The following is a 25,959-nucleotide window of genomic DNA, read 5'->3' as shown; positions in this document are numbered from 1 at the left end:
AGAAGTTATGTCGTGATCACCCCAGTCCCAGAAGGGTGATTATTTATAGCTGTTCCCTGAAGTCTGAAAGCATTAAGAGCTTCCTTCTCTTTTAAGTCTACTATTTGCTTATTGGGACTATATTTTTAAGGCTGATGTTTTATTCCTGCATTGTTTTTGTTTTTAGTACTACTTCTCCACCTGAGAAGACATTTACCACATAGCTCAGATTATGAACAAAATTATTTGTCGTCATAAGTTTACGCCATGAGGGTTTTTAAATCGGTATTGAGCAAAGCCCTGGTCCCTTAAAGTCAGAGAGAGGTGATTGGGTTTCTCCTTGTTTCTTCCTTATTTTTGCACTTAGTACCAATTATCTTTTAGTCCAGACCTTCAGTATTAGTAGAGTGTGCCAAAGTTGATAGGGCTAACTTTATTCAAAAGGCCACTAGCTTTTATAAGAGAGCTATCTGGGAATGTAAAGAGATGGGATGACTTTTCTTCTGGCTTTAGGTGAGTAGAAAAAAACCCAAATTCTCTGCCACCAATGACTTTTTAAATGTTCTCTGGTTGTAGTTTTTTTTTACATCAAAATGACTGTAGATTGATTTATCATTAATTGTTCTGTCTCGTGTTAACTTTTGGGACAAATATAAGTTTATTATAGCTTAGAAGGGGATATTATTGAAAGAGATATATTATATGGGGAAATTTACTTTTAAAAAGGGATCATAAGTTCTGCATCCTGATCTAGATCATAAGTACATGTGGTTCCATATTCTGACTTTTATGTTGCATATTGCTTAATTTTGCTTGTGATATCATTGTCAGTAGGTTTTGTAGTGTATTCTTGTGTGTGTGTGAAGTCGGTAGCTGTTTGCACCACCCTTAAGCTTGGAGTTGATTAGTTCGATAATTTGTCTGTGTTGTATTTTTTTATATTCTAAGGTACAGTAATTGCTATTTCTTGATTTAGTTCTAAAGCATAATATAAATATTAACGTTATTGATGAAAAGAAGAAATGCATTCTAGCTAAGAGTGGTAAGAGTAGAAAGAAACATAAATCTGATATACCTCACAGGCCATATACCTCAACCTTCACTAGTCTCTCTTTCAATACGATGGACACATTGAAGAATGCTGATTTATTAAGCACTCTTAATACACTGAGGGTGTATGAATCCAAACAGTTACCTCTGAATTGAGTTATTCCATGGAAAAAACTCTAAAGGATTTTTCTAGTGCAAATATATGTTGCAATAGACATCCTTTATCTTTTAGTCATCTTATATCAGGTTAGTGAGTTCTCTTATAAAATAATGAAGAAAAAAAAAATTACTATTCTTTGGATTTTTTACATTCCTGATCAGGGATGGTAACCTTTGTGGTGGCCTTGTGACCAGCTTGTCATGATTATACGTATCTCATGGCAAATTATTTCTTGGGAAATTGTCTTTCCTCTGGGGTAAAGCTAATGCACTTCCCATTCTTCAGATGCAACATTTGCTAGACAAATTCTGAATCCACTTTAGATGATCGGTTGTGATCTTCTTTTATGTCTTCCTTTAGGTGCTCGCAGCAACCCCAAGATGGAGTCTCCAGCAAGTGATGATGAAGCGGCTAGTGAAGTGCTCAGTCATTACAGCAGTGCCAGTGAAAGTGCCAGTATAGCTGAGGAAGGGACCGGTGAGTGGGGGGCAAAAGATAGTTTCAAAAGCCGGGTTGCTCTATATACTAAAAAAAGTCACGGACCAGACTTTTCTCATCTGGTATATGGAGATACACAGTTTTAGCTTGCAAGTGCTGAATTCTTAATGAAATTCCGTAATGAAAAAAAAAATCTTTGGATATTTAAATGCCTATTTAATCTACAAACCCAACACAATGTATTTTTGTTATTGGCAACTTTTTAAAAATAATTTGAGTGTGTTTTGGGGGTGGAAAAGAAGCTGATTTCATAAAGGGGGGAGTTGTTAAAAATTTTCCTGAACGCCACCACTCTGAGTGATGAGATTCCCTAGACGGTGAGGTTTGTTAAAAGCTAAGCACCGAAGGACCTGCGGGTTCACTAAAATAAAGGTTGTATTGATAGCACAAGACAAGAATAGTTCACGAAAATGATGAAAAGAAAACCTGGTATGTAGCAGTGGTAAAATGTAAATGTCGGAATTAAAAATCGAGGCTCTAAAAATGCCTTACAAGGCATTTTTTTCACAAGCTGATGGCCTGAATGACTTTCAGCTGAATGATTTTAAAAATTGCAAGCATCCTTATGCTATTATTACAACCTTACCCGTTACTAATTTCATCTGAACTAATTCTTTTAAAACAAGAGCACAGCTAAGAACAATGTGTAGTTCAGGAACTGCCAAATACCTGTTGAACCAACGTGTGGAACAAAAAGCTTGTTGAACTGCTAGGAGAAAGAATCCTTTTTGCAGTTCTGCCAGTACCATTCAGGCCTGATTCTCTAACCCTTGTCCTTTTCATTCTATGGTTGCGGGAATTCCAGGTTCTGTGTCCGGCTGCTCTAATGTGGCTTTGATCTTTTTTTCCTTCTGCTGCTTTTCTCAGGAGGGGAAGCAGTAGATGAGCAAGCCCAGCAAGAGGAGATGGAAGATAAATTGAAAGAATGCATTGACAATGTGATGGACAAAAGGTGAGATACATATACTCTTGAAGACCAGAGGGCCCAGCCTATTGAATACATTTGAAGCAAAACTTCTCTGAAAGCTTTATCCCAAAATGCCCAAACTACCGCATGTTTGAAATGAACTTGTTAATCTTTGATGCAAGGAGACGTGCGTATTATCTTTGGTAGCCAGGGACATGTATTAATTTCCAATAGCCTTTTCATCATTTTATTTGATGTAGCTGCACCACTATAGCCAGTTTAATAATGGCTCCACCTTCTGCCCCATCTTGGAGCGTGAGGCAGACTGAGCAGCTGGTGGACTGATAAGGTGACATCTGAATTTGACACATCAGTTCTTCTTCCACAGGCTCCTGTACTTTCAGTCTGGGGTTCATAACTGCTGGAAAATAAAATTGGACAGAGCAACGGCAGTCACAAATTTAATCAGCAACAAATGGCCCCCTGGTTTGCTCGTACTTTTGGAGATTTGAGCTGTGGCATGGATTTTGATTTTGTTTGGCCCAAGTACTTGTTTGGGGCAGAGTTTAAACTAAGAAGAATCGTCTTGATTGTATAGAACTCCGTTTCTTGAAAGTCAGAAGTAGCATCAGGCTGCATGCTAAGATCAATTCTCCTTGCAAGAAGGTGGCGGCATAGAAGAAAAAATAGTGAGGACACTGCTTGAACACAGAACCGAATATATTTTTCAGCCCATTCACTTACTCATGGGAGATATTAAGTTTTGTGCATTGTTTTTACCTTTAGGAAATTCTATTGCCATTTCCTGTTTTGGGGTGTTTTTTATTAGTTTCACCTCTGGCAAATATGTGAAATTACAAATAGAAGAGAATATATGAAAGCCGGGATTCAACTGTGGAGTCCTTGGTGCTCTCTGAGCTTGTTTGTTTGCTTGCAGATGTTTTATTATTTGATTAGATGACATCATCAGTGCTGGTAATTGTGGAGTTTGCTCCCTGTTTCTATACAATAGTTTGCTCAGTTCTTTTCATAACACATGGACGTAGTTTGACATGGACATGGACAACTCATGGACAGAGTCAACCATAGTTTCAGCTGGGAGCTTCATCCTAGACTCATGATGGCGAACCTATGGCACACATGCCACAGGTGGCACGCAGAGCCATTTGTTCCAGCACGCGAGCTACAGGCAAACTTACCTCACTGCACATGTGCATGCCTCACAGCTGATTTTCAGCTGGTTTGAGGCCTTTTCCAGCCTCCCAAAGGCTTGAGGAAAGCTTCTACAAGCTTTGTAGGCCAAAATCTAGCCCCATTTTGTCACTTCCGTTTTTTTCAGAAGAACAGTAAATGATGAAACTTGGCTAGATTTTGGCCTACAAAGCTTGTAGAACCCTGCAGAAGCCTTCCTCAAGCCCTTGGGAGGCCAAAAAAAAAGCCTCAAACGGCCAAAAATCAGCTGTGAAGCGCATTGCAGATAAGGGGGCGGTGGGGGTAGGGATTGTGCGTGCATGCGTAGGGGACATGGGGTGCTGGCCCATGCCTTCTGGGTGCTGGCACGTGAATGCGAGCATGCAAGTGCGTGCACAATTTTTGGCACAGGAGCCCAAAAAGGTTAGCCACCACTGTCCTAGACCAAACCAAATCACAAAAGACTAGGGACTTCCTTGAAGCTTGGCATTCAGACTAATTAGCCATCAATAGATAAATAGAGCTAAACCACATTTACACACCCTTCAAATGAGACAATTAAAAAAACATCTGAGAAGGAAACAAAAATAACCAGAACATATCCTCTCTAGCAATCAACATCCAGATGGGCAAGGATTGAATCTGGGCAACCAAGCATGACACAGGACTCTAATTGAGGAAATACCTAGGGGAAAATCATATCCTCACCTACACAAATGACCGCCTGTCTGCAAGGAGTATAAATTCTTCCATTCCTCACCATCCAGTCAGAGCTGAAGAAGCTTCTTGGATGAGAAGTGAAAAATCTTCAAAGAAAAACCAGAAAGTCCAGTTGCCTCTTGAAAAAGCCCCCTTGGGACAACCATTACCTGGATGACTGAGAATCTCCATAAGCATAAACAAGGAGCAAACTCCATACTCACTAGCACTGTTGATGTTACTTACTCAAGTAATGAAACATCTGCAAGCAAACAGCCAAGCTCAGAGAGCACCAAAGATTCCACATTAAAACTTGGGTTCTTCTTGGAGTGTTTGTTAGCCAGCTATGTCCTTTCTGATCCTCCCATTGGTTTTCAGTTCTTCTGGACCTTCCCCTCCAAGAGCTAGTCCTCACCTATCCGTTCACAGACAGTGAGCAGTATTGATTTAGGGGGTTCTGCTCTCCTACCTCCCTTGTGGTTTTTTGGGTTTTTCTTATTAAATACAGAGAATAGAGGGGGAAGGGGTGGAATTAAGCATGAAGCTTCGCTCAAGTTTGCTTGGACCTCCCACTTGTATGCAATTGATTTTGCTTACATAAGACTCGGCGCTTGGAGATCCGAGTTTCCTATTAGCACATAGGAAACTTGAAGCTTTGCCAAAATCATTACCGCACCAGCCAGGCTTGGCTCGATGCACATCCATTGAAAAGGTTTAGCAAAAGTTAACTGAACGTTTGGCACAGCGATCTGCACTGCACAAATTACTGCTGCCCTTATGGCCAAGCTTCTCAGTCGTGCAGAGTGAACTCTGGACAATAATTTCCCACTTCCCCTCCTCCTCCTTTTAACAACAACAACAACAAAAATCAACATAATCCTCTATGTGCTGATACCTTTCAATGATTCGTCTTCATTCCACATGGAGGAAATGGTTATATTTTCACACTTTGGCTCCTGGGGTTTGCTAGCTGTGCTTCTGGGTTGCATTTTGCTCCCAGAAGTAAATATCAGTCTATAAAGCTTCCGGAATAATAGAATTTATAGAAAAAAAGAATTACAGGGAATTCTTGAGTTACAATGAGAATTGGGGCTGGGATTGCCTTTGCTAAGTGATGTGGCTGTTAAGCATGACATCACATCATGTCGCATTATAAAAGCAATCCCTGTTGCTATCGTAATCCCAAGCCAGCAGGTTGTAAGCAGGTATCCCAAGTAAGGGGGGAGGTGGGCGGGGGTGAGGGTAGGAGAAGGCCAGGTTAAGGCCAATGCAGGCTACACATGTGTTGGGGGGAAGGACTTGAGAGGCTAAGTGCAGGCCATGAGCCAAGCACAGCAAAGCCAGGGAATGAATGTCACATTGGGGCACGAAGGTAGAGAGATCAGGAAGACTGACTTACCAGAGCAACCTTGCAACCTTCCTTGATGGCTTCTCCATTGACTTGGCTTCTGGGAAGCCGGCAAGGAAGGTTACAAATTGTGATCACACGCTGCAACCATTACAAGTGTGAGCTGGTTGCTAAATGCCTAAATCCAAATCAAGTGATTGTGGGAGCCTTGCTACAGCAGAACCAGTCATCAGCCCCGCTTGTTCAGCATTGTTGCAACTTCAAATAGTCCCTGGGCAAGTGATCTACCAGTATACATGTGCCATGGTATTTGATATTAAGCAAACGTGTGATTATGTGCACCTGTCTTGGAACCTGCATTGGTCTTCCCTCCCTGGAATAAGTCTCCTTTGCCAAAAATTAGACATGAAGGAATGCATAATATGCCGGTTACATCATAAAGACTCCATCAAATGGAACTTGTTTTCTGATGATTACGTAGCCATGTAGTTTTCTTCTCTGCAATATATCACTGGCTTTATCATGGCCTTCTCACTTTTTCTCTTTAAAAAAAACACATTTTAATCTAGGATCTCCCTAATCATTTTCTATCCAAATACTAACCAGTTTCTACCTTGCTTGGTTGAGAAGGTTGCTTAGATATTGCTAAATACTGAACTTAGATGCTATCACTAGATTTAGGAAGGAGTTGTTTTTTTTCTTTGAAACCTTTTAGAAGGATAGTCCTAAGACTCCTGTCTGCTATTTAAGCAAGGCTTTTTGTCAGCGGCAGGAAAAATTTCAGGTGATATTCTGCTCAGGATGACCTTATAATGTAGCAAGAAGAATTAATGTACCCGACAGAGCTACTGTGGAGTAAAATAAGGCTAGAGAAGAACAGATGAATTGTCTTGAGCTCCTGAAGGATAACCAGGTTATAAGTACAGGGAAACATCCCCTTTCATGTGCATCTTGCTGACTGGCTTCCAGTAAATACATTTCTTGCCATTTAATCATTGATCTTGCTCTCATCACCCTGTCTAGTCACCCAGACAAAAGAGGCAAGTAGGGTGTTTCCTAAGGATTAGAGGCAGGCAGCTGGCATTGGTCTACCATGTCCCCTCTCTATCCTTTACTTTATAACTTGAGAGAGATGCTCTAATGTAAAATTTTGATGAACAATACATGGGGTCAGGAAAGAAATTCAAATCTAGACTCTAATATAAAATTTGTTAAAGAAAGTAGGGGGGGAAATGTGCTGGGAAGCAGTGAAAAGTGCACCGTTGGACTAGTTTATCAAAGCCTATATAGCACTAATGATCCTGGCCACTAGCGTTATGTTAATGTAAATAGGTAGACTTCCTGAGGTCTTTTAATTCCATACTGCTACACCTGCTGGTTATAGGGACTGGGAGAAAACAGTTACGAACAGCAAAGAAGATTTTACTAGGTTTTGCTGGTTTTTAAATTTAGGGCGTTCTTTATTGTTGACTGCTCATTGAGGTGCAACAAATCAAGCCGGAAAACAACATCTCAATCCAGAGCTCATCTTGAGAAATTAAAAATGGACAGTCTTCCTGGTTGGCGGTCTTGTCTATATAACAGGAATTCTGACAGCAGCATGATTGGCAGGGAGCAATTGGGCAAATGTGTCTTGAGTGTACCCAGAGTTTTTTTAAGTTGGCAAATTTTGCCCAGTGGTGCTTTTTGAGAAAACTCGGGTTAAATAATTCGTTGTATTTGAGTATGATGCATCATTAGCCTGAATGGTGATTGAGGGGGAGGATTTTACAGGCATGGTTTTGTGTTATCTCTCATTTTCTTTCTCACCCTCCACCCTACTACCTTTTTGTCATTCTAGTGCCAAGACCCGGCAGGTTGCTCTTGAGAACCTGCGGCTAGCATTCTCCTCCAAGACACTCTTTGACTTCCTGTTGGAACGCAGGCTAACCCTCACAGATTCCTTAGAGAAGTGCCTGAAGAAAGGTGAGCTTCCCAAGGTCTCCGCATTTGGGACTTGAGTCAAAAGACTTCAGATTGCCTTTGCTTTAAGGCAGAACTAAGCACCTGCTTCACTTTCTCCCATTGTCAATTATTTGGACTTGAAATAGTGTTAATTGATTTGCTTTGCTAGTTCTGAAGTGTGGCACTTTTTAATTTGTCCCTTCCTGTAATTGGACACTTGGAACTAGTAAAATGCTTAGTGTATCAAATGTGATATCACTAATCATTGCAAACATCTTGTAAGATAAGTTGGTTTCTGAAGCTGTTGGGGCAGGAGATATGAGGCTGACTTGTTCACCAGTGAAATGGTGAATGCAAGAGCTCCTGTCTTTTGCACATTGCCTTAACTTCATTCTCTTAAGTGCCCCTGCGAACCTGGGATGTGGTATCCTTTGGGGGAAAGCTCAAGTTAGCTTTATAATGGCCATGCATGCAGACAGATAGAATTGTCTGCAGAAATGCCATATTATTATTACCTTCTATTTTCAGTTTGGTAATAGCAATTAATTACCAAACTAAAAATAGAAGGTAATAATTATATGGCATTTCTCCAGAGGGAGGGTAAGTCATGCATTCTATTGCTTAAGAATTCTCTAAGGGGAATGAAGCAACTTCCGAAACAAAAAGTGAAATTATGAAAATCATAAACTGGTTTTCTTCCATATAGGCTGAATTAGTGTATAGGATCTCCTGTGTTTGATTGCCAAGGAATAAAACACATTTCCCATATTAATGTTTGGATCCATTTACATCAGACATGCATGTATCTGTGGCCTTGGTTTAGCTTTATTCTCTTTATGTCCCGCATGTCACTGTCTTAAAATTTAAAAAAAAAATTTGATTGTGTCTATACAGAAAGGAGACCACGTTGTGTGTCCCCACTGTGTCCAGTTCCCCTTTGCTTGCAGTGTCCGTGACGTTGTCTGCTTTTTCCTCTCCTTGTGTGGAGCCCCTGAACAGTTCTGTATCTGTTCTCCCTGCCAGGTAAAGGAGAGGAGCAGGCCCTTGCTGCTACCGTTCTTACACTACTGTGCCTTCAGATGGGCTCAGGGCCAGAAGGGGAGGAGATCTTTTGCAGCCTGAAGCCGCTCCTCATCACCATCCTGATTGACTCCTCAGCCAGCCCTGTTGCTCGGCAGAGTGTGAGTATTGTCCCTTTCTCTTGATTTGCAGCAAAGGTGGATGCATCAGAAGGCCTGTGGGAGGGAGATGCATCAGTAGCCTTGCCCTGAATGATTTCACCTTTTCTTTCTTTCTTCCTTCTTCCTTCCTTCCTTCTCTTATTTTGTCTCCCCACTGACAGTGCGCAACTGCTCTTGGGATGTGCTGCTATATTGCTGCTGCGGATATGGAGGTATGCCTGTGTTTCTCAGCTGGTTGGAATTAGCAGACAGAGCTAGTCTTGATAGGCCTCTTGTGCTGCCGCTTGGGGAAGACTGCTTTAAGTGGAAAGCTGTAGCCCTGGTGATGTTACCTAGTCTGGCCACGGAATGTCTGCAAAGCAAACAGCCAAGCTCAGAGAGCCCCACAAAGCTATGAAGGGCAGACTTTCCCTTGCGGCTATCTCCATTTCTTTCTTTATTAGGTGCATTATGTGAACATAATGTCGTTCTTCATCCAGGGTGTTTCCTAAAGAGAAACAGAACTTGGAATGTTCTGACTCTTCTCATTAACAGCAGAACTCTAAGGAGGTTCTGGAGAGGGATAGGTTTAGTTTTCTATTAATTCCCGCCAAACTTCTGGGATAGAAGGGGAAATAATATTCTGTCAATGAATAGAATAGGAATAGAATAGAATAGAATAGAATAGAATAGAATAGAATAGAATAGAAAATAGAATAGAATAGAATAGAAAATAGAATAGAATAGAATAGAATAGAATAGAATTCTTTATTGGCCAAGTGTGATTGGACACACAAGGAATTTGTCTCTGTGTAAATACTCTCGGTATACATAAAAGAAAAGAAACATTCGTCAAGAGTCAAGAATTATAAGGTACAACACTTAATGATAGTCATAGGGTACAATAAGCAATCAAATCATACTAGGAAACAATCAATATACTGTAAATTGTAAGGATGCAAGCGACAAAGTTACAGTAAAAAAGTTATAGTAAAAAAGTAAAGTAAGCATCATTTTATGAGGAATTTTAGTCTGAGTTCTAAGAAGAATGTATGGATTTTTTAAAAAATTATTAAATATTGATGCTGCCCATCTCCCTACAATGTGACATACTGTGTCCGTTTATTGATTATTCCTTTTTTTATCCTGCCTTTATGGAGCTTGCACTGACTTAGTTACTGTATTCATTTTATCCTCAGAACAACTCTTTAGGATAGATTAGGTCAGAGATTTCCAAACTTGGCAACTTTCAGACAGCATAGCTGGATGGAGAATTCTGGGCATTGAAGTCCACAAGTCTTAAAGTTGCCAAGTTTGGGGACCCCTGGATTAGATCAAGAAACAGTGACTGCTCCCAATTACCTGATGAAATTCACAGGACAATATGAATCAGCTCTTCCTCTTAAGTAGACAATCAAAGGAATCATGTTGTCTACTTATCCATCATGTACCAGGAGATTTCAGGATGTATGAGACCACTATTTTCACTTCTTGAACCTCAATGCTATCTGGGAAAATGAAAGTTGAAGGCCACCACATCTGATAGACACTAGATTGAGGAAGTATATGTGTCCATTATACCACATGGACCATTTGGAATGGCATAGTGGTTGGGATTTAAAATGAGCTTGTTGAATCCCTGTCCCTAAATTTTGCCAGGTATAGATTAGCTGTTGGACTAGCCAATAGTTGTCAGGATCCAGAAGCCATCACACCCTGACCTCTTAATATGGTAAGTAACGCTTGTTTAGCTTATTGCGTTTCTGTTTGTGAGAACTGACTGGTTGTTCTCCTTTTTTCAGGACCTGGTATCCTGTCTGGTCTGCCTGGAAGGTATCTTTGGCACTTCATGCAGCAAGGATGCCAGCTTGGCACCCTCCCACCACAGTCCTCTGCTCCAGATCTTGCATTGCAATGCTCTTCAGTCTTGGTCGCTGCTCCTCACCATCTGTCCAAGCACCCAGATTAAGAAGATCCTGGATGAGTGAGTTGATCGATCTTATCAGGAAGTATTTCTTCTAAGGTGTAGGAAAACCTTATTCATTCTCATTGGCATATAGAAACCAGGATTTAATTCTTCACTGTAGAGAATCCATAGTTAGCTTTGCCTAGATCTTCTAGATCAGGGGTCCCCAACCACCGGGCCGCGGACCGGTACCGGGCCGTGGAACATTTCCTACCGGGCCGCCGGTTTGCTGGGCGCCGCCATCTTGTTTGACGAGAAAGTGCTTCCGGGTGAGCTTTTCCGGTTGGAAAGCAGCGTTTGGGTCCTGAAGGAATCCTCGCGCCTTAGTTTCATCGAGGGGGGGGCGGCTTCGAACGAAACTAAGGCGCGAGGATTCTTTCAGCACCCAAGGCAAGGCGAGCCGAGCGACCGTCCCGAAGCGAAGCCCATCGACAGGTACAAAAGGAGGAGTTGAAGGTGGCGGGGAGAAGCGAGGGACGGCTGGCTGTCCGGTCGCTCGGCTCGCCTTGCCTTGTCATGCGTGCTGATGCCAGTACCGGGCCGCGGATCATTTTGTGATGCCGGTACCGGGCCGTGGCACAAAAAAGGTTGGGGGCCACTGTTCTAGATGCAGAAGAACAGGATGATTGTTGACGAAAAGATATAGCAGCAACCTCTCTGCAAAATAGCTGAATGATTACGATGATCTTCCCTTCATTGTTTTGTTAGTCATCCTTAACTGTTTCCTTCCACAGACACTTACCCAAACTGCCTCTGATGCTCTCCAGTGATAATGTCAATCTGCGGATTGTGGCGGGTGAAACAATTGCACTTCTCTTTGAACTGGCCCGGGACATAGAGGTATGAAATGACTGTTCTGACTCTTTCAGGTAGATAGGCACACATGCCTAAAAACATATAATTCTGTATTGAGCATTTTCCGGTCAAGATGCCTTATAGATCCGTTGTGTTCAAAGCAATGAAGTATTAAGTATTAGTGGATAGTGAGCAATTATAGGAGAGACCCATTACCTTCCAGGCGCATCTAGTTGCCCACGCTTTGCTTTCCAGTAGTGTCTCCTAACTTCAGCAAGCAGACCAACACCCAGGCACTTGGCAGGCAGGTTTTGGAGTCACAAAGGGCCAAGCACATGCAGCGGGGGATGAGCTTTAGAAAAGAAGTAGCCAGAGGGAAAGACAGACAGAGAGCTTGAGTGCAGGAAGTTTGAAGAGTGTGTTTGTGGGTGAGGTTTGAGGGGATGTTTATTGTTGCGCCCTCCACAGTTAAGCTTTCTGTCTTCATTTTGGCCACAGGAGGACTTCTTTTATGAGGACACTGACCTGCTGTGCACCAAATTAAAAGCCTTGGCCACTGATAGCAACAAGTATCGAGCCAAAACAGACCGACGCAAGCAACGTTCCATCTTCCGTGATGTCCTGCATTATATTGAGGTGCCTCTTCCGGTCAGAGCTTAATGGACACTGCAAAAGCTGTGCTAACTGGCATTGCGGGAGGTCGGATGGGAAACGTAGCTCGGGAGCCCCCACACCCCCCACCCCTTTCCGTTAGCAGGGCTTATGGCTATTCGTTTTTCAAAAAGATCCTCAGGCACTTTTATTTCAGATCCTTACACTCTCATAATCCCAAATGTCAGAAGTGGAAGGTAGAGAATCCTCTGTCAAGAATGATGCCTCCATTGGCAGCGAGGAGGGGATCTTGATTGTTTCTTCCAGCTGTAAAATCCAGATGGTGACTGTTCACTTTTGAGGAAGAGATACTCTGTGCACGTTGGGAAAAAATGCCCTCCTTTTTCATGTTACCTAAATGTTCCAAAGCTGAAGTTTAGTATAGAAATAGGTCCCAATACCTACCTTAAAATCTTTTTTGTCTTGGAAAGGAGGGGCGTCTGTTAGAGATTTCCTCCCTTCCCATCCAGAGCTGAGGAAAGGTGTTGGTGCTTTTCACAGCTCCTTACAATAAAAGAAGCAAAACATAACAGCTTTATCATAATATCCATCCCAAGTAGATGGTTGTACGATACTATCCTGTTTTTAGGGGATTATCATAAAAGCTGTTTTGTGACTGTTCAGAGCCCTCTGTTGGCAGTGCCTTGGTAAGCTCTGGCACAGCTTTAAAAAAAAAATCCTTTACGTTTGTCCCTACACTCAGCATCCAGGCTGAGGCTTCCCAAGCATTTGAGGAAGTAACAGAGCCCAAGGATCATCCTTCAGTATGGTCAGGTGGGTGGGTTTAACGCAAGCTCTTCTTTTGAAACCCCAGAGAACATGTTCTCTTTCTCCAGAATGGGGAGTGCCATGAGGAGACCATCAAGTTTGGACTGGAGTGCATGTATGTGGACAGTTGGGCAAGGAGAAGGACATACAATGCTTTCAAAGAGGCTCTTGGTTCTGGCGTCAGGCACCACCTGCAGGTAAGCAGATGTTGAACGTGTAGGGTTTTGCTGAGAAGATAGTAGCTTAGGACAGCTTTGGGTAGTTATGGAAGCCAATCAAGATGGCAAGCATTGATCCAACACAATCATCAGGAACGAATCTTGACTAAGTGATGTTTAATTATTGCTGCTCGGTTTAAATGGGGATAGTGAAGCAGACATAAGATTTCAGCAGTGGACCACCAGAATGACACAAAACTGATCTTTAGCGCTAAGGATCTGGTTGTGTCAGCAATCTTCCCCAGCTAATGGCCTTGCTTTCTCTTTGCACTTCTCACCCCCAGAACAATGAGTTGTTACGGGACACATTTGAATTGGGACCGCCACTAGTCCTGGATGCAGCCACTGTTAAAGCGAGTAAGATCTCACGCTTTGAGAAGGTAGGTCATCAAGGCCGCTGATATTTCTAGAGGTTTCTCCTTTAGTTTGTTCAGGGTCTGTGTGATTTTTCTCTGCTGTCAGGGAGCTAAGAAGTCCACCTCAAGGGGAAAGACGCTAGTGTAAAATAGAAGACTTCTCATTTCAAGCAATGCACAGGCTACATTTAGAAACCAGGAATTGGGGGCAAAATGGAGAAGGAACCTTTGTGCCTTGCTTCTGAATGTTCCAGAAGCTTCTGTTCCTCTGGAATTGCTTCACCCTAGGATTTTGATCACTTTGTCCTCTTGCCCTTTCGTTAGATTTGGCAAGTCTGACTGTTCCCTTGGGCTTTAGGGCAGAGTTTGTCTTTAGGTAACGTAGTAGCATTTTAATTGGTGTCCTCAGCTGCCAACTAATTTTGAGTGTCTTCATATGTCTTTTTTATGATTGTATTTAGTTTGTAAGCCCCCACTACCACCCCTAGGCTTCATGGAACCCATATTAGTTGAAAAAAATCAAGGAAAACGTTTGATCTAAACATCTTTGTGCTGTTCTAGCGGGGCTACTCTGTCCTTACTTGTTACAGAACCTCTTCCTGTTCTTTGTTTGGTTCAGAATTATATTAATTATGGGGAATGTCCTACAAGATGTAAAGAGGTTCAGTGTCACTACAACAACAGAGAAATTACTTTGGGCCTGGTAGACTTAGACCATGATTTGTAACCACTGAATGCTTCTTAATTGTCAGTTTTCTGAGCTAATTGTGACGTATGTCTCTTCTACCTCTGGCTGCCCCAGCACCTGTATAATTCAGCTGCCTTCAAAGCCCGAACGAAAGCAAGGAGCCGTGTTCGAGATAAGCGAGCTGACGTTCTCTGAGGACCTGATTCCTTCTCTTCTTCCTGCCTTCCATAGAAGCCAATGAACTACGACAGACCTGGACCACTGTGAACCTTGCAAGTGTGGAGAGATCCTGAGGCAGAAGCCCCCACGTGGCCTCAACCCATTGAAAAATTGGGCTTGGGCCCTGTCCCCCTCAACACCCCCCACCCCCCACCTTTCTTCGGGGGCTTTTATATATGTACAGAATAATATTTAAATGTCTTGGATGTTTGAATTATGGTGGGATGACAATGGGCAGGCGCCATTTTTATTTTTTTAACCAAAAATTTAAGCGAGGTTAGGTGGTGGGGAGATTTTTCTCTCACCCCTGCTGCTTTTTTTAAGCCAGTAATTTTTTAACCCCTTTCCCCCTATCTCCATTGCTGAATGTATTAATCAAAGACTGAAACTTTTCCCTTTGCCTCCTGCAGTTGTGAATTTCCCCAGTGAGGGTTTGGGTGCAGAAGGTGGTTTTAGGATAAGGTTATCAACAGCAGCATCCAAAATGGAGGCTGCGAAAGGACTAGATTGAGGTTGGGTGCCTTGGGATTTTCCCCTCTGGTGTTTTTGCTGTGAGAAGGATGAAATGTACTTTAGAGATCAGCGTAGATGATTAAAAGTTAGGCTTGATAGCACATGCAGAAATTATACCTCTTCTCTGTTGACCCAGTTGGTTAACATTGTTGGCCAAATTCTTGTATCCTATTTATCACCATTTGTCGTTTTCTTCCTGCTCTTTGGGAGTCAGCTTTGCTCCTCACTTTCTTATTTATTTTTAATGGGAAACTGCTCTATTTTGATGACAAAAGGAGAATCCAAACAAAGCTGGGCCTCACGCTGAAAAAGGTCATTTCCTTGTGTTTGGTAGGCCGGAGCATTCCTCCAGTTAGGAAGAATCGACTCTGTTGTGAGGAAGCTCTCTGGTTTGTGGTCTGGTTTAAAAAAAAGCAGCAGGCCTTTGACACCACAATTGATTTAGTTTTGTTTTTATTATTCATTTTGGAGTGGGAGAGAAAAAAAACCCATAATGCTGTGGCAGTGGTGCTTCACCTTGTGACTACTTCATTTTTGGCTAACTTGTCACTTTAATTTTTGCCAGCTGGCTTTTGCAGATACAATAACACAATGTTTTGATATTGGGCTAGGCAACCTTTCTGAGTTGGGGGCACAATTGTAATTTTGAGTATCTGATGTACATACTGAGAAAAATGGTGACCCTGGGACTTTAGTCTGTTTACAAAATGGCTGCATTGGTTAACATGATCAGTCACCTAAACCTATATGCCCAAAAGTGAATCTTCTGTCATTCCCCAACCTATTCTCTGACATCCCATTGAGTCATTGTGCAGTTCAAAAGTTGTCCTATAAATAAATACGGTGCTAGAACTTTGTTCTACGGCATCCCACTTTCTGTTGAATTTTAAAAATATGCTTTTAAATCACATAAAATGGAACGGGAACTTGTATGATGCTGAGGGAGATGTCTGATGAATACTTATACTCCCATGTACCCAGTTCTTTATCCCAAATAATTTCCAGTTCGGTATCTTATCCCAGTCAAAATCATTGTGTCTAAGGCAAAGTTGACTTAGTAGAGATGTAGTAAGACATATCTTTTTTTAGAAGCACTGAGATTGCGCAGAGCATGCACATATATGCAGTGTGCTAAACCTCCATGCTTCTCAGAAAACTTCATTCAAAGGAACCCAAATGTAGCGCTTACGTAAGTGGTATGCAAAGCAAAGTTAATAAGGTTCTTTCTTTCAGAAAATCTATTTGGGTTTTTGTCTAATATGCTGCCTCCCTTGCCTTGTTTTTCTCAGAAGATAAATTGTGTTGATCTGCTGGACTTTAGACTATGAGGAGCAGTTAAGCTATGGGAATAAATTGTTATTTTTTTCAGGAGGATGACTATCAGAAAAATGCCTGTATATTCTCAATGTCTCCTTGATAAATGCCAACTTTTATTTTATTTATTTATTAGAAATGTATCCCTCCCTTATTACTTTATAAATAACTCAAGGCAGCAAACATACCTAATGCTCCTGATTTTCCTCACAATGATCCTTTGAGGTGTGTTGGACTGAGAGAGAGAGAAAGAGATTGATTTTGAAGCAAAAATAACAATTTAGTCCTGGATAAGCTCAAAAGAAAGAAAAAGAGTCAAAGCAAAGCCTCCCCTGAATCAGGGCCAGCTCTTGATGATTTCATAGTTACCCGCATGTAATTTTGCCAACAACATGCAAGTCCTTTATGACAGCCTTCCGTGGCTAGATTTTTCCTTGCGCCATGTACAACCCTGATGGCATCCCTTCCATATTACCAAGATGTAGCCTTTCAAGTTCTGCCGAGGTCATCCAAGGGTTAGCAAGTATCCTCCTCAAGTACCTTGACCTCACTCACAATGGCTTTTGCAGCTGGAGATTCATCTTCAACAAGGGTAGAGCGTATCCTCTTTCAGATGCATATGCAGCTCCTTGCTGGCTTTGCATTTGCTTCTTATAAGTTGTCTGCACATCCTTACATCACATTTTGAACAGCACAGATCTCCCACACCATCTCTCCTTACCCTAACTTGAAGACACCTAATTGCCATTTGCTGAAAACATGACTCCACGATGGAGTCTCCATCTTCTTGCCAGACTACCACTGAACCAGACTGAAGCCAGTCCAAGCTGTTCCCAAAGGAAAGGGATATTTTCCAATGAGATCTGCCATGGAGCCATTCTAGGTCACTTTGGAGAAAAGTCAACAAAAGTTGGAGATCCAGTGGTCACTGATTGGCCCATTGCAACTTTGCTTGTGTAGCTGCTGAGCCTTATGTCTTGGTGACCTTTTCTAATTTGACTCTTGAGAGACTGGACATCTCTTGTCTAGATATATATATTTTCTGCTTACCAATGGGAACACTTACTGGCAAGCAGATAGCAGAACTATTTCCTCAGTGGAGAAGAAGGCTTCCAAGGCTTCTCTCTCTTTTGGGTCCTGCGGCAGAAGACAAAGATATGCTGTAGGGGAGGGCTGTCAAACTCGCGGCCCTTGGCATCATGCGCTGGCCATGCCCACGCCTGGTTTAGTGAAGGGGGGAGTTGCAGTATGTCACATGACGCTGCCGTGACGACACAAGTTTGACACCCCTGCTCTAAGGGCTCTATACAGCATGGTACTATCTGTGAGAGAGCAACCAGCAGCATCTCTGATGAGCCCTCTGCCCCTCACCCACAGCACAAGGCTATGAGGCAGGGAGGATGGGCTTTGCCTCCACTTCCAGTTCTTCCCACCATCGGGAGCCTCGGTGGGGCAGTAGTTAGAGTGCAGTACTGCAAGCTACTCCTACTGCAATTTGGCAGATCAAATCCCACCAGGCTCAAGGTTGACTCAGCCTTCCATCCTTCTGAGGTGGGTAAAATAAGGACCTAGATTGTTGGGGGTAATAGGCTGACCCTGTAAACCACTTTGAGAGGGCTGCAAAGCACTATAAAGCAGTATATAAGTCTAAGTGCTTATTGCTACTGCTATTATATTCTCTCTAAGAAGTACAGGTTGAAAAAGCACAACTACAATACCATGGTGCGGTAGCCACATAAGAGTTTGGCTGAGAAGCCATCTCCCCCTAGAAGCCATCAGGTGGAGAGGCCTGTAGCAGTTGGGATCTTCCCACTAACGCCACCCCTGGCTCCTTGGGGAGGTGTGTGACAGTGTGAAGGAAAGAGATCAGGAAAGGTTCAAACCACAGAGTGATTGCAGTTTTGCTGGTGGAACAATTCCATCCACTTTGTCTCTCTAGCAAGCCTGGTCAGTGTTACTGTTCCCTGCATGCTTTCTTCCTTCGGGAGCACAGCAGAATGACTTTGAAGGAGGAATAGTGTTTGCACAAAAATTTGGCTGTTCGGATATAATAGTGTTGCTGCGGGTTTTCCCCCATTTGGTGTCCAATTACACTGTCTGCAGGCACGCTCAGCTGAGCAATCAGAAGGTGGGGGGAAAAGGAATCCTCCAATCATTGTCCTGTAATCCACATTGCAGCTATTTGTCTAGCCCCATTGCTGAAGGTAGGCAGTGGAGGGGTGTGATTTTTGCATTGCCATCCCTTCTTTCACTTTCAAGGGCAGCAGGAGAGTGAAGATGCTGCTGTGTGGGTCAACCTAGCCTAATTTCAGAAAAGGAATAGCTTGTCACCATCCCCTCTGCTCCCAAAGAAAAATTAGCATTGTTCAAAAAAAAAAAAAAAGGGTGACCACAGGCATTTTTCTAATGGGCATTCTGTAATTTTTTTAAAAAGTGGTTTTAAGTTTGGTGGTAGGAAATTTATAATCTGTACATATTCATAATTTTGGTTTGAGCTACAGGATTATCCCTCTCCCTATTTTGACTTGTGGAGAGCCAGGCATAACGTAGGAAATAGCTTTGTGTATCTGATTTCTGTTATACTTAACAAAGAGCTGAATTATTTGGAGAAAGTTTTCAGGGCTGCTAGCAAATGCTTCGTGGCCCCCCCTTTCATAAACCCAAGATAATAACTGGATTCTGTGCCCAAGACTTGTCCTTTACATTCTAATGGTCTCTTTTCTATAGATGGAACCCCCTTTTCAGCAAAACCTGAAGATCAAAGAAGTCTAGGGATTTTTTTATTATAATTCTTCAAACATACCCCTGTGTGCAACATTTTTATTTAAAAAAATACATATCAAATTGAGCAGTGCATTTTGAAAAAAGGTGCTCATGGTAGCTCTTAAAATACTGCAGTTGGAAACGAAGCATGTCTTATGCTGCTGGAAGCCTGCCTAATAGGATTCTTGGTCAGGTACGTGCCCCACGGTGTCCTCCCTGGACAATCTCAAGTATCGCCCTGTAGTTGTTCTACAGATTGCAGCAGCTAGAAGACCCTTCAGTGCTTCCATATGACTGCTTTTGGCTCTAGAGATCAGATCATCCAAGCCACCATGCTCCATTTTTTTAAAAAAACTGGCAAAGCAATGAGTTGGCTTCCACTCTTCTGCTCTGGAACTGAGCCTCCCAAAAGGAGAGGATGGAATTCTCTGGCTCGGGTCAGGTCTGGACCTCCACCTCACTGGCATTTAGCTGCCTCCATATCTGTAAGCTCACAGCTCTCATTTGCCGGATGGCCTCCTCTTGAGACTCCAGCCATTGGGCAAGATTACGGAGTGATTCACGCTGTAACACTAAATAGAAGAGAAATCACATGATTAATAGAGGATGTTTGTAGGGCTTCTCTTCCTGCACCATTTTCATATGAATGCATGTCGCACTGATATATCTAAACCTCTCAATCTTTACATTTAGAGCCCTATCCCATTAGCAAATTTTGCACTACAACTCCCTTGTCTCTGCGCTGATAAAGCTGATCAGCAGAGATAAGCTGAAATCCAAACCTTACATCTTGGTGTGGAAGGTAGAATAGACTCAACTAGGTATATGAAACAAAGGCCTTCCCATGCCAACAAGATATACATACCTGGGGGATGGGAGACTGAAGAGGACTTATTGAGAGTGCTGTGGTGACCATAGAGCAGCCAGCCATTTCTTATCTCAAAATTTCACACTGCTTGGCTAGTGTTGAGAGGGATTGGGTCATCCCAAGCTCAAGGAAGCTGACTAATTCAGCATTAAGCTATTTAATATTCTGGGAAGAAATATTCCACTTTCCCTCATTTTGACTAAGTACGGTGCTCATTTTGCAGATGGGTTTCCTGAATAAACCCCAAGAGGTTGGATTGGCAGAAGAAAGCTTTTGAACTTAAGGTTTGGACACCACAATGGGTATATTAACATGCTAAGTTAAACTTGCAACTGGTTATTAAAACTGATGCAAAAAAATAGTAACCTTCCCCAGTTAAATTCAGGGAGAGCTAAGGAAGATTTGAGAAGTGTAGGTAGGTGAAAGGACAGCTCTGAGGGATGCTCAGACTAATCACAGGGAAATCCTCTGTCAAAGCAACAGGGTTAGGAATGGATATTTATTATGAAGAAAGGATTAGATGTCTACAAATATTTTGTAATCTTACTGTGAGAGCTAGAATACTCTGAAGAATTAAACCTGAATTGTAATTTTAAGGAACTGTTTACAATTCTTTTAAAATTAAATAATAAAAGTTAATTTGATTGTTTGTTCAAATGTTATTTTTTTAAATGATTGCTGTTCTGTACCTTCCCCATATCCCACCAATTGTATTACCTCATATCTAGAGAAAAAGAGACGAGAAAAATTTCCAAATCAGAAAATGGTTCCTTGGTAGTAGTAAAAATAATTGGTCTCTGGGATGATACTTTCATTCCAAAATTACAAGAAGGCATCCCATCGGGGAGCACCACAAGATCTAAACAAATCATCTTACGGTTTATTGTGTCATGTGAACCTGGTTTCGCAGTTTAGACAACAATTGTTTTATTAAAAGCAAGCTGGTAAAGTGCTTTAAGTGTTATACAGATATGTACCGGTAAACTGGCATTCTGAAAGCCTTCCTAAATTGGTGTAATCCAGAGGGCTGACCCAGATAAGAAAACCCAGAACTTCTGATGTTTGTTGTTGTTTTAATTTCTTTCTTGCCTGGTGGTAGCAAGGGGCTTACAAAAGCATGCAACCATATTATAGTTGCAAAGAAGGCACCTGGCTAAACGTGAGCTTCTGTTTTGTGATTTATGTAACAGGCAAGCCAAAGTATAACTTTGTATATGTCAGATCATTACACGACAATGTAAACTAAAATACAGCTTCACATATTGAATATGAACGAATAAATGTTATGGCAGCAGCTACACTTTGAAAAAAAAGAGTTAAAAGAGAAGCAGCGTGATTAGAAGCAGTGGGGTATTCAAAAACTACATTTTTCTCTAACTTATCCAGAAGGACCTTTGTGGCATATAATGAATTCCCATCAAAACTTCTGCTTGGTCAGATTTCAAGAGGAAATACTCAATGAAAATGATTTTGCCCCTATGGTGAATATAAATTAGACACTCTCTTGAGCGCCAGACTTACCGCTCAGGTACACAGCCAGTGTTGCTAAGCCAAGACTGGTCATAACAAGCAATCCAAGGAGAGCAATGAAGGCAGTAGGACAACAAGCAGGTCTGAAGCAAGGGCAGCAGGTGAAAGGGAGAAGGGGGAAGTTCTGGGCTGGGGAAAAGGCTGAGTTATCTTCATTTGGGAAAGAGAAATGCTTGAAGGAAGCCTTATGTGGAGGCCCTGGAGTAGTGGCCTGTGACTGGCCGTTTCCTGCAGAAGAAGGGGAAGGAAAAACAGAAATGGAAGAAAACTGTAATAGATTTTTGATCAGGGGACTATCCCAGAGCTCTCTAGCCATCTGCTTCGGTCAATGCAAGCTTTCCAGAAACAGTTCAAACAATGAAAGGCCAAGGATAAGGTCCAATCTTGAAAACATTCATTTATTTGATTACCTTCAGAAGCCTTGGGGTCCTCACTTCTGATGGAGGCATAGTGCAGGTCACTAATAGATTCCACTGTGTGCAAGTTGATGTCCTCCATCTCATTGTGTTCAATAAGCTCCCTGTCAGAGGAAGCGGACTCTTCCACTCGGGTTTCTGCAAAACGAAAAAAAAGGGGGCATTTGGCAGGCAAAGTGGCAACCAGTCTTCCAGAACTGGCTGCAAATTCAGTCTCCTTGTGCTCTGAAGTCCGGATGGGTATTTTTCTACCCTGGGCGGGGGGAAGGGTTGTTGCCATTTTTTAAACAGGGACTCGTCCTTTTTTTTTTCATTTTCCTGCTTGCTTCCTGCAGCTTCTAACCAATTGAGGTGGAAAAACCACCAAATTCACCCGTTTATTCAATTATTGCTGATGTTTCTAAAATCTTTTCACCTTTAAATAAAAAAAGATTAACTTTCTTGGAATGGAGTGTTACTGAGCCAACTGACAGCATATGAAGGATCACCTTAACACGCAACATCACAAAGCAAATGCAATATAAAATACAATTTTATTTAAACTGAAGCTGTGGGCCTCTGTGTGGAATGACCTGAGTGGCCAATGGCCCTAAATCCTGCATTCCTGTGTAAGCACTTCAATCCTGCCCCCTTCTATTGATGCTAGCACCTTCTCTCGTGATTAGTATCCTTTACTGTACTGTGCCCCCTGTTCTGTAGAGTCTCCTTTCACACCAGGAAAAAAGCCACAATCTGGTTCCTGTTATCAGAGTCATCAGAATAGTATTTGCCTTATTACGTTACCCTGTGGAGCCTCTTGGTACAGGCAAAGGATGAATGCAATTTTATTGGACCAAATTCTCTCCACAGTGGGGCAGGGCGAAGAGTGCAGTGGATTTAGCCCTGAAGGCAGACAGCCAGCCAGACAGGGACTTAAATCCTCCGTCTTTTCATTGCCACATTATTGTTGGCAGCCGGTGATGATAGTGTCTCCCCTCCCTTTTGGAGAGAGTTGGGGAAAATCTGTCAGTCTGCAAAACTGTTGACAGATGCAACTGGATGCTTTAGCTGAACTTCTCTTTAGCACAGTTCTTTCACTCCCGACACATTAGGCTGTGGTTGTCACAACAATAGATTTCAGGAGGTGGCGTGGGGATGTCTAAATGAAAGCTCTGCCTGCTGAACCTCTGCCAGGGAGACAGTTGTTAATGGAGCAAATGGTTGCCAAGCTGGCAACTGATCCCTGGGCGGGACAAGTTTCCTGGCAGCTCGATCTTGGTTCTCAATTTGGGGTCATGTTTTTGAAGGGCACAATGGACACACTGACAGCATAACTGCACCTTAAAGAGCAGTTTAGAAGGCAGGGATCCCTTCCTACCCCTCGGGCCTAAAGGGTGGACGGAAAAGTAATGTTTTCTGCTGCTTGGTTATAAAAAACATCTTTTGTGAAAGCAGCCCTTGAATATTATTACCACAGCTCTACACAAAGTTAACTTGGCAAGGGGTAAGTGGCTTAAGTTGGAATTTAGAAAGGGGAACAGAAAATGAGTTTTACCATTTTAAAGATTCTAAGATTCTGAAAGAGAACTACAGGACTGTATGGGACTACCTTAATCTTAGAACAATGACAATAAGGAATGCTTGCCCAGGACATGTTACATACAAAGGACAAGCTACATACAATAAGTGCCAAGCCATCCGGTAATAATAAAGAGTGATTTAAAAGATCCCGAAGTAAAATACGGCAGGAAATGCTCTCGCTGTAATAACAATATATCTTAAAAACACAAAATTAATTATAAGAGAAAAATAGAGTTTTAGAACTGTTACAGCTTCCTGAAGAAAAATTAATAATTGAGTAAATGGTACATGAGTTTAGACAAAATTATATCATTTTGGTAAGCAGTAATACATATGAATTAGGCCACATCATGTGGAACAGTTCATAAAGCTGCTTTCTGTAGTATACAATCGAACTATGAAATTCACTTCATGTTGTGATCATCAACTTGTATGCCTCTAAACAAGGATTAGCCTCACAAGGCTAATGTTTGATAAGGCTATAAATGAGTACCAGTCATACAGGCTGCATTACTTTTCTTAGATATTTTGGGAAGGGAAGAGTACCAAAGATCAGAGGAATAATGTTACCTGGTTTGCAGTTTGAAGGCAAGTGTGTGTTTTTTAAACGATGCTAGGCTTTTTTCTTTTTCTTTTTTAGGACTTACCCTATCTATCTACATACATGCATGCTAAGCTTTTTTCTTTTTTAGGACTTACCCTATCTATCTACATACCTTCTATTTCAGAAGGGGTAAATGTTAGCACTGACTTTTGGCAATGATAACTGAAAGGATGTCTGGAGAGCCACAAAGGAATCGGGATTTCAGTTCCCTGCCACTATTCTATAGAAATTTGCAATAATGCCGGATCTGTAACAGAACAGAACAACCCTAAAACATAACATAACACATAACAACATAACAAAAAAGGGAATCAGCATTCTCAATTACCTGCTATAGAAATTTATAATAATGCATTATTTATAACTGAGCTGCAGGAACTTCAAACAAATATTTAAGAAATAACTACCCATGCAATATAACAACTGTTTATTTGCACAGTAATAGCAACACATTTATCTGATCAAAATTTTATAAATCAGTCCAAGTTCTCTTTCCTTCACATATTTATCTGCATACCATAGGTTTCTCTGCTATTAACAATCAACATGGGATGTTTGGCCATTATACTTTGACTGAGGAAAAATATTAGAAACGATTCCCCTGAACAATTTTTCGCCCTTCCTAGGGCAACAGGTTAACAGCCTTCCTCTTCGAGTCACACAGCTTCACACACCAAGGAGCTAGAAGGTAGGGAGGCCATCCCTTTGGCATTATAAATATACGGTATGTGCTCTACAAAACAGACCATACCTTCTCCAATTTCACCGGACATCCTATAGACCAACTTCTTTTTCTACTGCTGTCCTGGAGGTAGCTCAAAGTGGTGGCAAGTTTTCAGAAGCTGCTGTGTGAGGCCTATCAGGTCCTTTGGAAACAGATAGGGAAGTAAACATAGGCTTCTGCCTATCAGGTCAGCTGCTTGGGCTTAAAATAGCAATAAGAGAGCCCAAGGAGGATCTATGGATAGAGCCAGAAAAGAAAAGCTGGGTGGAGAGACCATGAACTATATAAGGCTGCAGCAAATATTGGAAAGCTGATAGAAAAGAGAAGGAGAAAAGAAGAGGAAGATAAATAAAATTGCGGATGTGAGAGGCAATTCCCTATGGACAGCAAATGCTAGATGGAAAGGGAAAATGAGAAAACATGGGAACTCAGGTTAGAGTAATAAGAAAGTTTCAACTTTCTTCCCCAATACCGTCTGAACAAAAATTCGTCAGAAGTAAGGAATAGTGAGCATTATAGCAGCAAATCTCTGGAATTCTGCACAGCACACTTTAAAACAAGGATGATGATGATGATGATGATGATGATGATGATGATAGTTAATTTTCAATTTGATTTACAGTCTGGGACTGTAAAAACTTAACAGTTCAAGTCCTAACCAAGGACAAAGGAGCGGTTAAGGTAGTGTTTGAGCATGGGGCAGATCCAAGAAGGATGGTGGGTTTGTTTGTTTTGCAAAATCAGGATATTCAGGTCTAATAAGTTCAAATTTTCCATATATCTCGGCAGCCCTTTGGGTATTGGTCCAGGGGCTCCTATTACTATCGGTATAACCATTGTTTTTTTCCTTCATAATCATTTAACTTGAAATGGCAAATCACGATATTTTGATATTTTTTTCTAGCTTTTACTCCTCAATTTGTGCATCACGTGGTATTGCAATAACAATGAACCAGACTTTTCCACAATAGTGATGTCTGTTTGAATCTGACAGTCCCACAGGATCTTGACTTGCTCATTTTCAAGAACTTTTGTCAAGTTGATGTTCCCAGTCATTTCTGCTGCAATCA

The 25,959-nt window shown here is 41.8% G+C and overlaps 2 protein-coding genes across 2 annotated transcripts in view; one reads left to right on the top strand and one right to left on the bottom strand.

Moving 5' to 3' along the window:
- Positions 1-20,712, top strand: part of IFRD2 (interferon related developmental regulator 2) — a 28,589-nt gene extending 7,877 nt beyond the window's left edge. The window contains exons 2-12 of the mRNA XM_026725539.2: positions 1,550-1,666; positions 2,555-2,639; positions 7,673-7,797; positions 8,800-8,957; positions 9,119-9,169; positions 10,739-10,920; positions 11,637-11,742; positions 12,196-12,333; positions 13,185-13,313; positions 13,619-13,714; positions 14,493-20,712. Of these exons, the coding sequence (XP_026581324.2) occupies positions 1,550-1,666; positions 2,555-2,639; positions 7,673-7,797; positions 8,800-8,957; positions 9,119-9,169; positions 10,739-10,920; positions 11,637-11,742; positions 12,196-12,333; positions 13,185-13,313; positions 13,619-13,714; positions 14,493-14,573 (1,268 nt within the window). The 3' untranslated portion in view covers positions 14,574-20,712. The remainder of the gene's footprint in view (positions 1-1,549; positions 1,667-2,554; positions 2,640-7,672; positions 7,798-8,799; positions 8,958-9,118; positions 9,170-10,738; positions 10,921-11,636; positions 11,743-12,195; positions 12,334-13,184; positions 13,314-13,618; positions 13,715-14,492) is intronic.
- Positions 19,213-25,060, bottom strand: LSMEM2 (leucine rich single-pass membrane protein 2). Its single transcript, XM_087924079.1, has 4 exons — positions 24,917-25,060; positions 21,996-22,139; positions 21,577-21,813; positions 19,213-19,759 (listed from the first exon to the last, which is right to left on the bottom strand). The coding sequence occupies exons 1-4, from the start codon at positions 24,936-24,938 to the stop codon at positions 19,626-19,628; spliced, it is 537 nt and encodes a 178-aa protein (XP_087780205.1). The 5' UTR covers positions 24,939-25,060; the 3' UTR covers positions 19,213-19,625.
- Positions 25,061-25,959: the final 899 nt, after the last annotated feature.

This window comes from Pseudonaja textilis, chromosome 2 (assembly GCF_049901715.1).
Source record: "Pseudonaja textilis isolate UNSWEBS1 chromosome 2, rPseTex1.2, whole genome shotgun sequence".
Classification (NCBI taxonomy): Eukaryota; Metazoa; Chordata; class Lepidosauria; order Squamata; family Elapidae; genus Pseudonaja; species Pseudonaja textilis.
This window is presented reverse-complemented; position numbering and strand designations above follow the sequence as displayed.

Coding starts and splice junctions, on each gene's coding strand:
- LSMEM2 (XM_087924079.1), bottom strand. CDS start 24,938: ATGTCCGGTGAAATTGGAGAAG. Junction 22,140..24,916: donor GTCCGGTGAAATTGGAGAAG/GTATGGTCTGTT, acceptor TTCGTTTTGCAG/AAACCCGAGTGGAAGAGTCC. Junction 19,760..21,576: donor ACTGGCTGTGTACCTGAGCG/GTAAGTCTGGCG, acceptor TCTTCTATTTAG/TGTTACAGCGTGAATCACTC.